The sequence below is a fragment of the Salvelinus alpinus genome, chromosome 10 (assembly GCF_045679555.1).
Source record: "Salvelinus alpinus chromosome 10, SLU_Salpinus.1, whole genome shotgun sequence".
Lineage (NCBI taxonomy): Eukaryota > Metazoa > Chordata > Actinopteri > Salmoniformes > Salmonidae > Salvelinus > Salvelinus alpinus.
Genome location: NC_092095.1, coordinates 49,283,166 through 49,303,482, shown reverse-complemented (window position 1 = coordinate 49,303,482; position 20,317 = coordinate 49,283,166). Strand labels below are relative to the sequence as shown.

General features: G+C 42.6%; 1 protein-coding gene across 1 annotated transcript in view; it reads right to left on the bottom strand.

Moving 5' to 3' along the window:
- Positions 1-20,317, bottom strand: part of LOC139532141 (low-density lipoprotein receptor-related protein 1B-like) — a 208,340-nt gene that overhangs the window by 114,775 nt on the left and 73,248 nt on the right. The window contains exons 3-18 of the mRNA XM_071329354.1: positions 19,633-19,752; positions 18,686-18,814; positions 17,124-17,384; positions 16,834-16,996; positions 15,117-15,339; positions 9,186-9,372; positions 8,841-8,984; positions 8,061-8,297; positions 7,117-7,297; positions 5,756-5,975; positions 5,374-5,563; positions 4,126-4,248; positions 3,711-3,863; positions 3,174-3,299; positions 2,133-2,249; positions 443-523 (exon numbers count right to left, since the gene is read on the bottom strand). Coding sequence (XP_071185455.1) covers positions 443-523; positions 2,133-2,249; positions 3,174-3,299; positions 3,711-3,863; positions 4,126-4,248; positions 5,374-5,563; positions 5,756-5,975; positions 7,117-7,297; positions 8,061-8,297; positions 8,841-8,984; positions 9,186-9,372; positions 15,117-15,339; positions 16,834-16,996; positions 17,124-17,384; positions 18,686-18,814; positions 19,633-19,752 — 2,655 coding nt within the window. The remainder of the gene's footprint in view (positions 1-442; positions 524-2,132; positions 2,250-3,173; positions 3,300-3,710; positions 3,864-4,125; positions 4,249-5,373; positions 5,564-5,755; positions 5,976-7,116; positions 7,298-8,060; positions 8,298-8,840; positions 8,985-9,185; positions 9,373-15,116; positions 15,340-16,833; positions 16,997-17,123; positions 17,385-18,685; positions 18,815-19,632; positions 19,753-20,317) is intronic.

The following is a 20,317-nucleotide window of genomic DNA, read 5'->3' as shown; positions in this document are numbered from 1 at the left end:
AGAGGGGGAAATTATGGGGAGAAGGGAAAAGGAGGGGGAGAAGGGAAACAGATAGAAGAGAGAGGGAAATGATGGGAGAGGGGGAAATGATGGAAGACGGGGAAATGATGGAAGAGAGGGGGAAATGATGGAAGAGAGGGGGAAATGATGGAAGACGGCGAAATGATGGAAGAGAGGGGGAAATGATGGAAGAGAGGGGGAACAGACGGAAGAGAGATTAAGAAACAGTGTAAGCTGCTTCCTGAGAGCTGCTTCCTGAGAGTGCAGTTCCATCCAATGGCATTTTCCCAGTAGGGAAAACTGGTTGAAATGATGATGTTACAGCCAGATTACAATACATTCTGGTTGTTGTAATGAGGCCATTTCAAATCAGGCGGTTTTTCACACTGAGATAGAAAATTGAACTGTAAAAAGAGAGTGTTCACAGAAAAATGCCACTCACCTGAGTCACAGTGCCATTTCACGCTGATGCACCTTCCATTGGAACAGCTGAACTGTGTGAGGGGCTCACATGTGGGGAAATCTGTCAAGAAAGAAAGAAGAAAAAAAGGTGTTATTGCTGTAATACAAGAGGTTTGGACTTCAATTTGGGATTTTTTTCTAACAAAGCACTTTTGATGACAGGAATTGATCAATTTTCAACTGTCCAGAATCACAGAGGCCAGTAATTTACATGAACTGAAAACCTCCGAAACAGTGTGGGTAAACATCTTTTATTATTACACATTGGATGCAGGAGACATTGGCACAGTTATGTGAGTTGGCATTGCCTTTGAATTCTGAAGTTACAAAAATGAGAGTGAGCGACGTGTTTTTCAGCGCAGGCTTGAATTAGATTTAAGGAAGCCAAGCAGAAACTGTAATTACTGTGAACACTATCTGTCTCTGCTTGTACTTGTGAATTGAAGCAGTTTATAAGTAGCACCAGAGGTAACAGAAAAGTATCATTCACAGCTCAGGTTCAAATTGTTCTTGCTGATTGTTTTTGCAGACTGTTCTACTGCCTGTTACATTTCCCTATTATCTCAAACATGTGAAGAAGGTGATATCAGATAATTACTTGACTTTGGCTTTAACAACTGTGGTGATGGTGATATACAGTACTGTTAGATGTATCCTCGCCAGAAGAGGGTGTATTTACACTGTGGGATACTTGACCGGAAAAGGTCATTCGGGGTTCATGTGCTTGTGTAGTGGCTGTCTTTGAACCTGTTTGAACTTGCATTTGTGTCTTCATTGACATTTTCAACCCCTCCCTGACCCAGTCTGTAATACCTACATGTTTCAAGCAGACCACCATAGCCCCTGTGCCCAAGAACGCCATGACAACCTGCCTAAATGACTACCGCCCAGTAGCACTCACATCTGTAGCCATGAAACGCTTTGAAAGGCTGGTCGTGGCCTTCATCAACACCATCATCCCAGAGACAAAATGTGCAGTTTTACAGCTAATTTCCTGCACATCTACACATTTTGCCATAGGATAGAGAAAATTGTTTCCGTTTTGAATATGATATCTGAGTGAGAGTGACTAACAAAATCCATGAGGGGCCCTCCGGTCGGCAATTTGACGCTAGACCAATTTACCAATATAAAAATGTCAACTGACATGGCTAATTGTGTGACGGTCAGTGACTGACATAACAAGAGAAAAACTGCTGATGCACAAATTGCATCTTGTGTACTAACTCTCAACAGTAAGGGGGGTGGGGGGGGGGGGGATTGAGCCAGTTGCCAATCGCAGATCTACATCTTTGAAAGCCCATGCATGCTATTGTTTCAGAGAAGGAAGATTATGACAGGGAGAGTCCCAGCTATTTCACATTTTAAATATTAAAAGCCTTTGTCTCCATCTCCGTGTTGAGTTGTCTGCTCCAGAGTATGTCAGATCACACCCGGAGGGTAGCCTACATGGTAAATTGAATTAACATGATGGGTAGGTAAAAGACCAGGCTTACAGTGGAATGATATAATGCAACGACAGAAAAAGTCTCAAAAACAGTGTGAATGATTTCTGAAAGGTTAGGCTAATGTTGATATCATCAGAAAATGCCCGTGCTAACATATCACTAAGAATTCCTTGTCCAATGGACTGCTTCACCAGCCAATTGGAAACTTGTCCAGAAGCTCACCACAAGAGGCGGTCTCATCAGAGTGGTCCCCACAGTCGTCATCCCTGTCACAGCGCCAGGACTCCGGGATGCATCTCCCGTTCTCACAGGAGAACTGGTCCGCTCGGCATGATCCCGCTGAAAACATTAATAGTAATAATAAAAAGGCATTTTATTGCACTGAACTTCGTTCGAAAAGTTACGTTTTTCTATGATGCAACATTTACATGAGTGCTTTTCATTACCAGTATGGTCTCAATAAGTACTTAAATAAAGTGCAGCGACTAGGCCTAGGCTATTTCAGTGAGTGAATATACATCATGATAGTATGTGACATTTTTAAGTAATGCCTAATATTTTGCATTTACTGTTCATGCTATGTGTTTAGGAACGTTTCATTCCACATAGACAGCCAACAGACCATGTGTGTTGGATATGTTTTCTTTAGCGCTAAAGCATCTGTATTTGGTTTCCCCGAGACTGGCCCTCCTAGAGAACTGGCTCGCTGTCTATTCACAGTAATCCATCTATTCACAGAGATCAAAAAGTGAACGTAAAAAACGTGAAACCAGAATATCGTTCATATGTAATCGCCATTTTCTTTCTTATGGAATCATCCTATCCGTGTCCAGGACCCGGCATTGTGTCAACATCTGGCAACTGAAACTCATTTATAAGGACGAAGTGAAACAAAAACATTTCTCATCTACATCCCCTAACAAATCCCCCTTATGTCCCCCAGAGGAGTTGTGCATATCCTGGTCAAGTCTTCTGGATGGAGAAGATGATGAATTATCCCAGTATATAGATACATTCATGATGTGCAGTAGCACAGAGGCCATTGGGAATCTATGACATACGCGTCCCCCCACCAACACGGGAAATCATGCAGTTGTCTTCTCCTCTCTGTGTATTCTCCAATGGCCTCTGGTCTGACAGAACCTCTCCCAAATGACTTGTTGGAGAAACTTGGAGATCACCCAAGTTTGTTCTACAACATGGAATCTGGCAGCCGCAACTATGAGTTCGATGGGCCTCTAAGTAGAGCAGACAGCAGCATACCAGAGCAGGTGAAGTTGGACTCGTCCTCGTTGTTCCCACAGTCGTTGGTCCCGTCACAGAGCCACCTCTTGGGGATGCAGCGGTTGTTCAGACACTTGAACTGATCCGCAGGGCAACTACGATTATCTGTAATGGGCAAAATTGCTTTGATATTTAGTCTTTGATGTAAACTGTCATGCATTCATATTAATGTTCATTATTTGTTACTTTTATTTCTTATTTTTCTTTAGGTATTTTTATTGAAACTGCATTGTTGGTTAAGGGCTTGTAAGTAAGCATTTCACTGTAAGGGCTACACCTGTTGTATTCAGCGCATGTGACAAATAAAAATGTATCTGATTTGATCATAGACATTGGATAGATAGCTAGAAAGCATGACACAAAAAGAAAGCCTAGCAATTTCAGTCCTGCATAGATGATGTATGTTGTTCATTTCAACTTAATTAATTTAAAAAAATGTCTCTGGGACATACATGTCCTATTCTCCATAAATGCAAAATGAGATATGTTTTCTAACATGCAGAATAAGACCCCTACAGCAGATGTACGGTTCCTCGTCACTTCCGTCCAAACAGTCATGGTCCCCATCACATTTCCAGGAGGCCTGGACACAACGCTGGTTCCTACACTGGAACTCTTCATTCCCACATCTCTGTGGCTCCCCATGGTCCCCTGAATCTCCCAATGTGGCTGCAAGCACACACACACACATCCACTTGCTGGCCCATCTTCACACTCTGCAGAACATATTCCTCAAAAGAGCCACAACTGAGGAAACATGTATTTTATGTTATATGCTGGCATTCAAAATCAATACTGGGATGTTGAGTTCTACATGACCTTATCTTATCTGCTGTCATTATTCCTATTGATTGCCTTGGTCATTGATGTGGAGCGTCAGGCTGAACAGGCCTTGTATGTTTGAGATAAGAGTGTATTTGACAGGGCTTACAGGAGCAGGTGAGGTTATTCTTGTCCAGGTACTGGTTATCAGCGCAGGCACACACTCTGCTACCGGGAATGGCCAGACACAGGCTACCGCAGCCACCATTATTAACCCCACACGCATTGTCACCTAAAGATCAATTAGATAAACCAAAGTAGGCTAAATCTGATCATTTTTTTGGGGCAGCTGTAGCCTTTATAATGCAACCTATTAGGAAGACAATAACATAACTCAAAACTGTAATACTAACAGATATATGATCCTAGTTGCAATGACGCTATTGTACCAAATAATCTATTCAAAGACTTTCCTAGATTAAAATGGCTATATGTCTATATTCCAGGCAGAGCGACTGTTTACATGACTCAGCCAAAGGCAGAATCATCCATACCCCGCTGCTACAAAAAGTCTGAGCGACAACATCAGATGACAACGGAACAATGTGTCTGACGGATCCTTTGACATCCCCCTTGAAGTCGATGAAACTGTATTTGGAGAGGGGGATTTGAAGGGTGGTAAAAAGAAGGGATGAAGGCTGAGGTAAAAGGAGGCATATGAAGACGTTGCAAAGGCTGAGGTGGGTGGCACCCAGCTGAGTTCAGCGTTCCCATTGGGGTAGTGAGAGACAGTACAGACAGGTGCTTCAATGTGCCAACCAATGACTGTTATCATGACAAGCCCAGTGCAGCTGAGTCTGACAACTTGGCCTGGGGTTACTATAAGTAGCTCTTAAAGGATTAAAGTCGGTGTACATTTGAGGACTGCCTCAGCTTCAATTCTCATTGAATCAATCATTGGTCTCTCTCTTTGTTCATGACTCGTCCTCCGTGGCTATGGGAGGTTTGGTTGATAGAGAGGGGTAGCACCAGATAGACTAAAATATGCCTGACCCCCTACTGTTGGGAGCCTGAGTTGTGGCATATAAAATATGCTAAAAGGGAAAAATTTAAAGAGAATCTTCTGATTTATTAACTGTCATGCATTTCAAACTCCCTGGCTGGAGCAAAGCCCAAGTTTAGTGCTTCAGCCATTTTCAGTGGTGTAATTTCTTCAAAGGTCATCTCAGTTCACCATCTCATCAGGTTTGATATACTGAAAAAACTTGTTTCAGAGGGTTGAGAGACACAGGGATGCTGTACAGTACATCATGATTACATCCCCTAGTCTCTTATATGTTTATATTACAAAAAGTGAGCCAGTCTTGTATTTAAATCGTTTTGCTGCTTGACAATGATAGTGTGATCGTGTATTTACCTTGCTGCCTTTGAGCATCGTACACAGATAGCCCAAAAAGAGGAGGTTTCTCGCTTCTCATCAGAGCAACCTGCCCTGACTGCAAGTCCAGTTGGAAAATAGAGGCGTTCATGTAATCTGTCCAGAAAACAGAATTCCGGTGCAGGGAAATTCCAAAAGGATGGTTTAATTCTTTGCCGTTATACACCACCTTTGGATAAAAGAAACAAAGAACACGTTAACCAATAATTCACAGTTAAAAGCGACTTTTTTTTTGATGAAGTCATGTATTTGCAACCATACAAATATTGAAAATAAATGTACATATTCAAAATGTTACTATGCATATTTGTTGATTGTATAGTCTTAATCAGTAGAAAAGAACACTCACTCATTTACTAACCGTTCTGTGGGTACCATCGAGGGAGATTTTCTCTATGTGGTCATAATAAGCGTCGCACCAGTACATGTTACTGGAGCCATGGTCTAGAGTGAGTCCGTTAGGCCACAGGATGTCAGAAGTGACAAAGTCCTGCCGGTGGGATCCATCCATCCAGGCTTTCTCTATCTTGCCAACACTATCGTTCACCTCATCCTCCTCCCAGTCTGTCCAGTACATCCAGCTGAAAAACAGAAAAAATTCATTATCAATATGATGGTTTAGCATAGAGAGATAGATAATTTAGCCCAAATAATACTGAGTATACAAAACATTAAGAACACCTGCTCTTTCCATGACATGACATGGACATGACATGGACAGACTGAATAGGTGAATCCAGGAGAAAGCTATGATCCCTTATTTATGTCACTTGTTAAATCTGCTTCAATAAGTGTAGACGGAGGGGAGGAAACAGGTTAAATACGGATTTTAAAGCCTTGAGACAATTGAAACATGGATTGTGTATGTGTGCCATTTATTGGGTGAATGGGCAAGACAAAGGATTTAAGTGCCTTTGAACGGGGTATGGTAGTAGGTGTCAGGCGTGCCGGCTTGTGTCAAGAACTGCAATGCTGCTGGATTTTTCATGCTCAATAGTTTCCCGTGTGTATCAAGAATCGTCAACCACCCAAAGGACATCCAGCCAACATGACACAACTGTGGGAAGCATTGGAGTCAACATGGGCCAGCATCCCTGTGGAACACTTACAACACCTTGTAGAGTCCATGCCCCGACGAATCGAGGCTGTTCTGAGGTCAGAAGGTGTTCCTTATGTTTGGTATACTCAGGGTATATATATTTTTTAAGACATGACACCAAATGTGTGAATATCAAACCACTCTAAAGTCCCTGAAAAGCAGCAGACGCCAGTCTGCTCTGAAACTGTTAAGCCTCTCATACCAGAGAGCAACACACTACTTACAATTTTTGCCAGAGAAGCAATTCACAGCATTTCAGTCCCCATCTCACCTTTAAGCTCATTCGTATAATTAACTGACCGAGAACTGTGTCCAAACTCAGCTCCTTTCCTCAGATGGAGATTTAGGCCGCGATTCAATCCAATCGCACTTTGTCAACATTTCAGCATTTGCCGAGACCGCATTCAGATAAACGGTGCATATGTCGTCTCAAGTGAAAATGACCTTTAAATGTCAAGCGCGCTATAACACAGATCTATCACGGATTGAATCGAGAGTCGATTTACTCAAAGCAGTACCAAAAATGTGGGTCCTAGCATCTTACGGACAAACCGATATCTATTGAAACGTCACTACATAAGGTGACCTTATCAGGGTGTCAACTGCAAAAAAGGCACACTCACCTGTGCAGAGGGTCCACCACGATCGTTCTGGGGTGAGACAGGTCTCCTTCTAACAGAGTTCTCCTTGTTTGTGCAGCCTTCTCCAATCTGGCAACGTTGATTGTTTTCCTGTAGCCGTCATTTGTCCAGTACAAGTTGTTCCCTATCCAGTCCACTGAGATCCCCTCCACGTTATCAAGGTCTAGGACAGGATGTGAGTAAAAAAAAAAAAAAGTCATGCATAGAGTATGCTGTTGTTATCCTCTACTTGATCATCCCCGCAGGAGCGTCATCTATCACTGTCTCCAGATCCTCGTTAATGGAATCGAAACCCCAAAAGCATTGTTCTAGAATCTACTGTAGCAGATATATTAATCACACACAACACAATAGCCGTGCAAAATAATGCTGCTTACACAGAAAGCTTTTGGGTATTAGAGATTGACCTAATTCGGGGACACAACTTTAAGACCTTTTAAAGTATGAATAACCTATGATTAATTTGTGTACAGAGGTGTACAGGTACGTGCTACAGTCGGGATGTAAAGAAGACGTAGGACTTCTATACTCACATAATCCCAGAACTAAAATCTTGCGTAATTGCGTCAGATGCTCGATTATGTGCTGGGGAAGTTGTATGAGAAAATATGCTAATGAGACTAGATAAGTTTACATCCCTTCTAAATGGAAACTCTCAACCAAAGCATGGGCCAAATTATATATATTTATTTATTTATTTAACTAGACAAGTCAGATAAGACCAAATTCTTATTTACAATGACGGCCTATCCCGGCCAAACACGGATGATGCTGGGCCAATTGTGCACCGCCATATGGGACTCCCAATCACAGACCGGATGTGATACAGCCTGGATTCGAACCAGGGACTGCAGTGACTGGAATATCTCATCTAAAGGTTACTTGAAGTTGTTACCTAACAAACAGAACGATCTGAATGCACTGACCATCTTTAAGGATCGTTTTTCGATTGGTCCCATCCAGTCTTTGTCGGCCAATCAGAAAGCTGGTTGTGTCGGCAAAGTATATGTGGCTGGTCTCTGCATGGAAGCCGATCGCCCGAGGGTTTACAAGATTGTCAATCTGTACCATGTGCTCAGCCTCCGACTTGCTATTCAGGTCCAGGCCTCGGATGACACCGGGTCTCCCTCGTCCGTAGAACAGGAATACCTCATTCATAGGCTCTGCAGAGGGAGGTTATAATGCATTATGAAGGAAGGAAGTGTTATGGAAGTGTTATGAAGTTTACATAAACAAACCACTAGCTACTAATCTTCTTAACCCTGATCACTGCCAGCGTATAATTAATGTACATTATTATCTTTTCTTCCAACCAACAGAGTAAATTAAACTATTTGAAAAAACATATCCTAAGACAAAGACTAATAAGCTAATTACAATGACCGAAATGAAAGCAAGAATTAGTTCTGCTGATTAAACCAAATCAATCAATCCCTTTCTCCAAAATGAGTCTTTGCCAAAGCAACGCTTGAGACAAAGTTAACGGTAAGCATTGAAGCTGCTGTCATTAGTAACAGGCAGAGAATGAGATGTTGTTTGGGTTGACTAAATGTGATGTTCAGGAGACCTGACAGAGGAACGCACTGGAGCAAAGTTGCAGGCGCTTTGTTCGCGTGGGCGCTGTCACTAATTATAGAAGTTACTTTGTCCCTGACTGACACTATGACCGTCAACATATGACATAATATGTCCTAATATGAACTTACTCTTGCAGGATTTTCTGTCACTTCCCAGTACAAAGCCTGTTCCACAGCGACAGGATCGGGATTTGTAACTTCCACTGAGCAGACACATGTGAGAGCATCCTCCTTTTCTTCCAGACGGATCGGGATCGCACGCATGAGTCCTGACTGCAGAGGGAGATAGGAGACGAGGGTAGATACCAGACACACGACACACACACACACACACACACACACACACACACACACACACACACACACACACACACACACACACACACACACACACACACACACACACACACACACACACACACACACACACAGCTATCTTCTAAACATGCAAGAAACACTATATTTGCTTTTTACCTGTTGGTTGGGCGAGTTTTTGGTAAACACGTATTCCCACGGAATTCTCCACGGTGGTTACAGTTTGAACGTCTGCTACGTTAAACCGATTTATCTGTAAAATGTCCACTTTTGTTCCTTTCGAGGGCTCGGTGCGAGCTGCAAACAAATAATCTTCAAAGAGTGATAATCCGTGGAGGTGCAGCAGCTGGAAGACAAAGAGAGCAGTATGACAAGAGGAAGGAGGAGCACAGTGCTATAGAGCAACGCTAGGCTATATTTATATGTTTCATTCATCTCAACTTAATCCCCAGGTAAACACCTTTGCACCCAGCTAGCAAATAACGTTCTGAGAATCCTATCCTTAGAGCTTGGTGAGAGCGTGGTTGTCCTATGGTTGATTTACATATAATATTCCATCCACAGGAGGTTGGTGGCACCTTAATTGGGGAGGACAGGCTTGTGGTAATGGCTGGAGCGGAATAGGTGGAATTCCATTCACTCCATTCCTGACATTATTATGAGCTGTCCTCCCCTCAGCAGCCTCCACTGATTCCAACAACATTCTTGGAATGGTGCAGGATACCCAGCTAGCACATAACATTCTGAGAACCATATGTTTCTTAGGTGGGAATTTCTGTACATCAGCATAACGTTTCCTCATGGTTCTATTTAAAGTAATGTTCTCAAATTGTTCAGAGAATGTGAAGAAGCAATTCTTTTCTGTGGGAATTTCAGTACTTCAGCATAATGTTTGCTACAGGTTTCCTCGTGGTTCTATTTAAAGTCATGTTCTCAGAACATTGAGAAAACTTTAAATCAAATCAAATCAAATCAAATTTTATTAGTCACATACACATGGTTAGCAGATGTTAATGCGAGTGTAGCGAAATGCTTGTGCTTCTAGTTCCGACAATGCAGTAATAACCAACAAGTAATCTAACCTAACAATTCCACAACTACTACCTTACACACACACACAAGTGTAAAGGGATAAAGAATATGTACATAAAGATATATGAATGAGTGGTGGTACAGAACGGCATGGCAGATGCAGTAGATGGTATAGAGTACGGTATATACATATGAGATGAGTACTGTAGGGTATGTAAACATAAAGTGGCATAGTTTAAAGTGGCTAGTGGTACATGTATTACATAAAGATGGCAAGATGCAGTAGATGATATAGAGTACAGTATATACATATGAGATGGGTAATGTAGGGTATGTAAACATTATATTAAGTGGCATTGTTTAAAGTGGCTAGTGGTACATTTTTACATAATTTCCATCAATTCCCATTTTTAAAGTGGCTGGAGTTGAGTCAGTATGTTGGCAGCGGCCGCTAAATGTTAGTGGTGGCTGTTTAACAGTCTGATGGCCTTGAGATAGAAGCTGTTTTTCAGTCTCTCGGTCCCTGCTTTGATGCACCTGTACTGACCTCGCCTTCTGGATGATAGCGGGGTGAACAGGCAGTGGCTTGGGTGGTTGTTGTCCTTGATGATCTTTATGGCCTTCCTGTGACATCGGGTGGTGTAGGTGTCCTGGAGGGCAGGTAGTTTGCCCCTGGTGATGCGTTCTGCAGACCTCACTACCCTCTGGAGAGCCTTACGGTTGTGGGCGGAGCAGTTGCCGTACCAGGCGGTGATACAGCCCGACAGGATGCTCTCGATTGTGCATCTGTAGAAGTTTGTGAGTGCTTTATGTGACAAGCCGAATTTCTTCAGCCTCCTGAGGTTGAAGAGGCGCTGCTGCGCCTTCTTCACAACGCTGTCTGTGTGGGTGGACCAATTCAGTTTGTCCGTGATGTGTACACCGAGGAACTTAAAACTTTCCACCTTCTCCACTACTGACCCGTCGATGTGGATAGGGGGGTGCTCCCTCTGCTGTTTCCTGAAGTCCACAATCATCTCCTTTGTTTTGTTGACGTTGAGTGTGAGGTTATTTTCCTGACACCACACTCCGAGGGCCCTCACCTCCTCCCTGTAGGCCGTCTCGTCGTTGTTGGTAATCAAGCCTACCACTGTAGTGTCATCCGCAAACTTGATGATTGAGTTGGAGGCGTGCATGGCCACGCAGTCGTGGGTGAACAGGGAGTACAGGAGAGGGCTCAGAACGCACCCTTGTGGGGCCCCAGTGTTGAGGATCAGCGGGGTGGAGATGTTGTTACCTACCCTCACCACCTGGGGGCGGCCCGTCAGGAAGTCCAGGACCCAGTTGCACAGGGCGGGGTCGAGACCCAGGGTCTCGAGCTTGATGACGAGTTTGGAGGGTACTATGGTGTTAAATGCTGAGCTGTAATCGATGAACAGCATTCTCACATGGGTATTCCTCTTGTCCAGATGGGTTAGGGCAGTGTGCAGTGTGGTTGCGATTGCGTCGTCTGTGGACCTATTGGGTCGGTAAGCAAATTGGAGTGGGTCTAGGGTGTCCGGTAGGGTGGAGGTGATATGGTCCTTGACTAGTCTCTCAAAGCACTTCATGATGACGGAAGTGAGTGCTACGGGGCGGTAGTCGTTTAGCTCAGTTACCTTAGCTTTCTTGGGAACAGGAACAATGGTGGCCCTCTTGAAGCATGTGGGAACAGCAGACTGGGATAAGGATTGATTGAATATGTCCGTAAACACACCAGCCAGCTGGTCTGCGCATGCTCTGAGGACGCGGCTGGGAATGCCGTCTGGGCCTGCAGCCTTGCGAGGGTTAACACGTTTAAATGTTTTACTCACCTCGGCTGCAGTGAAGGAGAGCCCGCAGGTTTTGGTAGGGGGCCGTGTCAGTGGCACTGTATTGTCCTCAAAGCGGGCAAAAAAGTTGTTTAGCCTGTCTGGGAGCAAGACATCCTGGTCCGCGACGGGGCTGGTTTTCTTTTTGTAATCCGTGATTGACTGTAGACCCTGCCACATACCTCTTGTGTCTGAGCTGTTGAATTGCGACTCGATTTTGTCTCTGTACTGGGACTTAGCCTGTTTGATTGCCTTGCGGAGAGAATAGCTACACTGTTTGTATTCGGTCATGCTTCCGGTCACCTTGCCCTGGTTAAAAGCAGTGGTTCGCGCTTTCAGTTTCACGCGAATGCTGCCGTCAATCCACGGTTTCTGGTTTGGGAATGTTTTAATCGTTGCTGTGGGTACGACATCGTCAATGCACTTCCTAATGAACTCGCTCACCGAATCAGCATATTCGTCAATATTGTTGTTGGACGCGATGCGGAACATATTCCAATCCGCGTGATCGACGCAGTCTTGAAGCGTGGATTCAGATTGGTCGGACCAGCGTTGAACAGACCTGAGCGCGGGAGCTTGTTGTTTGAGTTTCTGTTTGTAGGCTGGAATCAACAAAATGGAGTCGTGGTCAGCTTTTCCGAAAGGGGGGCGGGGGAGGGCCTTATATGCGTCGCGGAAATTAGTATAACAATGATCTAGGGTTTTCCCAGCCCTGGTAGCACAATCGATATGCTGATAGAATTTAGGGAGTTTTGTTTTTAGATTAGCCTTGTTAAAATCCCCAGCTACGATGAATGCAGCCTCAGGGTGTGTGGTTTCCAGTTTACAAAGAGTCAGATAAAGTTCGTTCAGGGCCATCGATGTGTCTGCTTGGGGGGGAATATATACGGCTGTGATTATGATTGAAGAGAATTCCCTTGGTAGATAATGCGGTCGACATTTGATTGTGAGGAGTTCTAGATCAGGTGAACAGAATGACTTGAGTTCCTGTGTGTTGTTATGATGATCACACCACTTCTCGTTAATCATAAGGCATACCCCCCCGCCCCTCTTCTTACCGGAAAGATGTTTGTTTCTGTCGGCGCGATGCATGAAGAAACCAGCTGGCTGCACCGACTCCGTTAGCGTCCCTTGAGTTAGCCATGTTTCCGTGAAGCAGAGCACGTTGCAATCCCTGATGTCTCTCTGGAATGCTACCCGTGCTCGGATTTCATCAACCTTATTGTCAAGAGACTGGACATTGGCAAGTAGTATGCTAGGGAGTGGAGCGCGATGTGCCCGTCTCCGAAGCCTGACCACGAGACCGCCTCGTTTGCCCCTTTTTCGGCGTCGCACAGGGTCGCCGGCTGGGATCAGATCCATTGTATTGGGTGGAAGGCAAAACACTGGATCCGTTTCGGGAAAGTCATATTCCTGGTAGGAACGATGATGAGTTGAAGTTAATCGTATATTCAGTAGTTCCTCCCGACTGTATGTAATGAAACCTAAGATTACCTGGGGTACCGATGTAAGAAATAACACATAAAAAAACAAAATACTGCATATTTTCCAAGGAACGCGAAGCGAGGCGGCCATCTCTTTTCGGCGCCGGAAGTTTGTTGTATTACATGAAAACCCCAAGAAGACATTAGTAATGTTCAAAGAACGTTCTGAGCATGTTATTCAACATATACAGTGGGGAGAACAAGTATTTGATACACTGCCGATTTTGCAGGTTTTCCTACTTACAAAGCATGTAGCGGTCTGTAATTGTTATCATAGGTACGCTTCAACTGTGAGAGACGGAATCTAAAACAAAAATCCAGAAAATCACATTGTATGATTTTTAAGTAATTAATTAGCATTTTATTGCATGACATAAGTATTTGATACATCAGAAAAGCAGAACTTAATATTTGGTACAGAAACCTTTGTTTGCAATTACAGAGATCATACGTTTCAAATGTAAATGTAAATGTTTCCTGGCATTGTATCGGCATTGTATCAAATACTTGTTCTCCCCACTGTAAATTCCGTTCTCAGCGTCAACAAAACTCTCTGTCCTCTATCTTGTTAAGTGTGTTCAGCTGTGTAATTGGCCACACCTGATCTTAATGAGTGCTTGTTTCCTTTGAAATGGGGTCTGTTTGAATAGAATAAAATGAACAGCTTTGTATGAGTTAAAAAAATCATGGCATGCTACAGTAGCTCCATCCTGGTTGCACAGTGGAATAATTCCATGGATAGAGATCAGAAGATCATAGGTTTGAATGTCACTGGTGCCGTGCCACAATAAAAAATACATGTGTTTGCATGTCCTATCTATGCTTCGAGTTCAGAACAGTTGACCCAAACTAAGCTAGCAGTGTTATTAATAGTCTTATCGAAACATGCTCTCAGAACATGACTTAATTACCTTCAAATTACCTATAATTTAGAAAACCATAGTAAAACATTCTCAGAACCTTCCTGCAACCTAAAAATGTGTGTCCCCAGAAGAGGCAACATCTTCATTTATGGCTTCGTTCCCAGAACCAATGGGAACCAAATGTGCTAGCTGGGCATGCTCTTCCACTCCATTCTAATCCATTGGAAAAGGATGTGGCTAGGGGATATAGCAGCAGCAGGAATGTACAGTAGCATTGGTTACGTCTCTCTCAACCCTATTCCCTCTGTAGACCACCACTTTTGACCAGAATAGGATGCCATTTGGGACGTAACCATTGTAAACTCTCTAGCACACACAGCTAGATGGCTTCTTCACTCCAACCCCCTGGCAGGTATCCAGGGTCAGGACTATGTAGCTTGTGGTGGCAGGTAGCCTAGTGGTTAGAGTGTTGGTCTTGTAACCCAAAGGTTGCAAGATCGAATCTCTGAGCTGACAAGTTAAAAATCTGTCGTTCTGCCCCTGAACAAGGCAGTTAGTCCACTGTTCCTAGGCTGTCAATGAAAATTATAATTTGTTCATAACTGACTTGCCTAGTTAAATAAAACATTTGTTTTGTTATTGTGAACATTCCCAAAAGGCAGGGTCAAAGAAAGTCCACTCTCATCAGAGTATTCACTCCACTACTTAACGAAAGCTTAGCTCATTTGGACTATCTTATTGAATCCTCACGAAGTATCACTAAAGTGAGATCAACTGGTATGCCCTTTGATAAAATAGTATATGGTTTCTCTGAAACAAAGAATGATTGAACATTGGAAATGGGAAGATCATAGGATAACAACTGTCACACGCTGTACTTACAGAGCTTTCATGGATAACAGTGTGCCGGTTGCTCCCATTGTAATCCACCACTTCGATATAGTCCAGGGCAGCATCTGCCCAGTAGACCAGCTTTCTAACCAGGTCTAGAGTAACAGCTGTGGGCTTCTCTATTCTGTTCTCCACTATCCTGGTTCTGTTGGTTCCGTCCATATTGCACTGTTCCAACTTGGCTGTACTCCCCAGATCCGTAAAGAACATTTTCCTGAAAAGCAAGTTGAATCCCAGGGTATAAAACTGATTTTAATAGAATCAAACCACAATTGAGAATCAATGTACAGTAGGCCTACAGTTTGGACTACGGATGGAAATTAGCTTTGTTGCTAACTCCGATACTAACATTATCATGTTGAACCTGAAACATTGAATAACGTGCACTGTCCCATAAACAGAAATCAACTGTGGAATCACAATAGAAACGGTCCCTCCTTGTGATTCCTATTTCACACGCCAGTCACATACAGAATTTGTCACATGCAATGTTGTGCCGCAAATTGATGGTTTTCATTCAACCATATTTGAAAGCTCATTCGAACAGTTAAGTAGTGTTTTGTAATTAAATAAATCAATGCCACCAATCACGAAGCTATTCTAAATGCAGCCAACCAAATGCACCACGCCAATTACTTATTTCAGCATCAAGTCTCTTTTCAACACTGAGCTTCAGAACAGAAATATGACTGCATGTAGAGTTTACCTTCACCCTTCACTTGTTTTTGATGAGACCCAGTATGATTAATCTATTAAAAATGTATCAACCCTCAAATTACTAATTTGAAAAATGTAATTGGTCTATGCAAAACAACTGTATCGGATCACATCAGGCTGAGACAATATCGCTACACGCTTTTCATTCATTTCTACAATCCAAATCCGTTTTAGCACTACACTATAACATTTTAAGTTAACTCGAGTGGAATCCATTGGAAATACAGGGAATCCGTAGAGAGTACCTGTCTACATTCCCTTTGTCATCTGACAGATATCATAGGAGTAGAAGGGAGTCATTTCCCCCTGAAGGAATATCGCATCTATAATTGAACACGTTGGTCCTGGAATATTAACCCCGCTCACTTTGATGATGTCAAAGCAACTCTGTTGCGTGTGAGTGGCACGGGAAGATAGCACATTCTCCTGACTGCAACTGATTGCTAAGGTGCAGGAGCCGCTTACATCCAAGTCAGGAATACCACAGGTTTGGAAGTCTAAGCCTTAACATAGACTGTCTCAAACAGCATGATATTCCCTATACAGCGCACTTTTTTGTTTTTTACTGAGGCCCATAGGGCTCTGGTCAAAAGTAGTGCACTATATAGAGAACAGAGTGCCATTTAGGACGCACTCATAGTTTCTTTTTCAGCTGCCGGTGGCACTCAGTATTGACAGCTGGTACAGCTCTGCGTCACATACAAATACAGGTCTGCTCAAATTGAGTTGTCAAATGTTGTGAGCTGAGTCAGTCTGATTTAAAGTTTAAAATGAATATATATGTAAAACATCTGTAGAAATTGAAAGTAAATATAGTGGTGTCTTTTGCTGCTTTTAGAAAATGAAAATATATAATATGGTTCCACTACAATGAACCTTAAATCAAACAGAAAAAGACGTGTTGGTACAAGTACAGCAGCTGATGACGAGCTGAGGCATATTTAGACTGAAAAAACTTGCACAAGATACATTTCTCAATTTCTCAACTTACCCCATCAATGAATCGAGAGCAATTCCACCAGGGTTTTGCAGATCCAGATCGACTATTGTGACACATGCGTCGTCTTGTTCATTGCAGACATATATTCTTTCACTTACTCTATCCACAAAGTAAATGTTTCTTGTGAGCCAGTCTATGGCAAAATGTTCCACATCTACAACCAAATGAAAGAAAGTACATAATAACAAAGACATTGTGACAAGAGCAATTTTTTTTGTTAGGGCAGCAACATCCAAACCCTTTATGATCAATATTTCTACCTCATTTGGACCGAAACTTACTCTCTAGATTCTCTCCTATCCTTACGCTTCGCATCTGTGAAAAGCCTTTTAACTTTGTCATGGTGGCACACCAAAGCTGACCGTTGGAGTTTGTAGAGGAGATCCAACATAATGATTCCTCCTTGTAATAGAAATCGAATGTGTGAATCGTCTGATTAGTATCCAATTGCTTTAGGTTGGGTATAGAAGACCCATTGAGGTGTGTGACTGTGATATGTTCTGTACTCGCAATCAGCAACACAGGTGGTCTGTCCCCAGGATCTGAGAGAGAGAGAAGAGAGAGAAGAGAGAGAAGAGAGAGAGACTGAAATTAGTATCCATCCATAAATTCTTAAAGGATACTTACAGGACACAATCCAACAGCAGCAACGTCAAAACAGAGCATCTGAATGAATTTGCTTCCACAAATCTCTGATTAATTCTCTATAACAAATTGATATAGACAAGCTTTTACAGGTGTCTATATAGCTTTGACCATTACAGTGCAAGCAGCATGTTAAAATGTTAGTAGTCCACTATTCAACTAGTTTGGGATTTTGAATTTACTGCCACTTTCACAATTGCTGCTAATGTCCAGTCACTGTTTAGGTTCCATTATTTATGGACTACTTCAAAGGGGAAAGCCAACTACTGTTGATATCTTTCTAAGGGGTAGCCCACTACTGTATATCCAGCAGGAAAGAAAACAAAGGATTGTCACCGGGTGTTTTACAACTGTTATTGACCTGGGAGACATATGGGTGCTGAAAGTATGGGAAATGTAAGGAGGTGTGTGTATGTGTGTGTGGGTGGGTGCGAGTGTGCATGGCCTGGACTTCTATTCACCCATGAAGAGTGTGATTTACCACTCTAAGGAAAGTTTAGCTCACACAGTACTTGAGTAATGGAAGTAATGCTAGTCATAAATCAGGGTTCCCTCTCTTGCTAAATCCTTTCCTTTAAAGGTTATGTCTTAAAGGTAACTTTAAAGGACACTTCAGGATTTTGACAATGAAACCCTTGATCTACTTCCCCAGAGTCAGATGAACTCATCGATACCATTTTTATGTCTGCATGCACTTTGAAATAAGTAACTAACTAACAATAACACAATTGCTAACTAGCGTTAGCGCAATGACTGGAAGTCTATTGTAAGTGCTAGCGTGCTATCCGCTAACGCTAGTTAGCGTTGGCGCACCTCTATAAAAATGGTATCCCCGAGTTCATCCGACTCTGGGGAAGAAGATAAAGGGCATCATTGCCAAAATCCTGAAGTGTCTCTTTAACATCCCTCTTGTACTATCTGCAACAATTGTAAAGTTACCTGATTGAATCATCAGATTATGTTTGCCCTAAGGGGCAAAGTAACACAGAACAGCAAAGACATGTAGACATTAAATAGCTCAAGTCGTGTTACAGGTCGGCTATAAATGTTCACCAGATGAGTCTTCAATATAAAGTTCAATTCATATTGATTAGATGGAAACCCTTGGTTTACTTCATGAAACAACACATTCTACAGGTAAAAGCTCTCCATCAAAGACATGCTGCACACTAAAGCCATGATACATAATTCATCTTACCGGTCTTGGCTTTACAGGACCTTCTGTTGGGTTGTAGGATGTATCCATCTGTACAGCTACATCTATATGATCCAAAGGTGTTCATACAGGTCTGGCTACATGTGTCATATACTGCGCAGTCGTCGTGATCTACAGTGAGGACAAAAAGTTGTTAGAAAACTAAGTTAGTTAAGTGCACTTAAGTGCACAGTGCACTGTGTTTAGGTAAAAAATGACCTAAACACAGTGCATTCGGAAAGTATTCAGACCCCTTGACTTTTTCCACATTTTGCTACTTTACAGCCTTATTCTAAAATTGATGACATTGTTTTTCCCTCATCAATCTACACACAATACCCCATAATGACAACGCAAAAACAGGATTTTAGAAATGGAGGAAGAGGAAGAGTCTTGGTGGTTCCAAACCTTTTCCATTTAAGAATGCCACTGTGTTCTTGGGGACCTTCAATGCTGTAGAAGTGTTTTTGTACCCTTCCCCAGATCTGTGCCTCGACACAATCCTGTCTCTGAGCTCTACGGACAATTCCGTTGACCTCATGGCTTGGTTTTTGCTGGGTCTAAATACTTTTGTAAATAAGTTATTTCGGTTTTTTAATTTCTAAAACCTGTTTTCGCTTTGTCATTATGCGGTATTGTGTGTAGATTGATGATATAATAAGGCTGTAACGTAACAAAATGTGGAAAAAGGGAAGGAGTCTGAATACTTTCCGGTTCATAAACCTGGTTTAATGCGGCCCCAAAAGGACACCTCAAAAGTGTCACCTTCACACATAAAGTATACAATATACGTGTGTCCATTTAGCAGCTATTCCAGAATGATCCAAATATGACTTACTGTATTGTCAAACTTAAAAGAGCTACCATTCTTTTTTTGTCATCAGTTTGTCAATATCCACCACCCATCCTTTTGATATAGATGAATAGCCTTTTTGGCTGTCGGTCCTTACCTCTGCAGGCTCGACCATCCTGTTCCACCTCGAAGCCATCAGCACAGAAGCAGAACGTCATGTTTCTCATTTTGACACAGGCGTACTGACACAACAACTCTTGGCACTTTGGTTGGAGTTCTGGAAGACAAAGTAAAAAACCCGTGAAAATATACCCTTTTGTTGTGTATAGGTGGTTGACATTGCCGTGGAAATGGCAATGACAGGTGTTATGTCATGTTAATACATCACTAATGTCTCTGGGGTTCAGACTTGAAGTTTCTAAGTTGAATTGTAATTTCCTTTCTTACTGCCAGCAGAAGGGAAAGAGGTGTGAAAGATTTGAACGCCCCAAAAGAGGACATAGAAACCCTTTTAAAATAAATGAGCTGTTTATCCTTTGGGGTGGATGATTTATTTCACAGCGATTTCACAAAGTTAATTGTTGTTTAAAAGCTGCTAATGTTGATACATTTCTCCGAATTAGACGCCACCTCAAGGTTGCTGTCAACAGGAAAACAGTTAGGTAGAAATGTAAGGTCCATTGTATGAAATTCATCACTTCCTCCAACAGCAATAACTGCTCTTAATCACATTCATCAGTCAGAGAGCTGTCCATGGCTACGTCCCAAATGGCCTGTACCCTATTCCCTATATAGAGAAATCAGAGCACTGGCCAGAGCACTGGTCAAAAGTAGTGCACTAT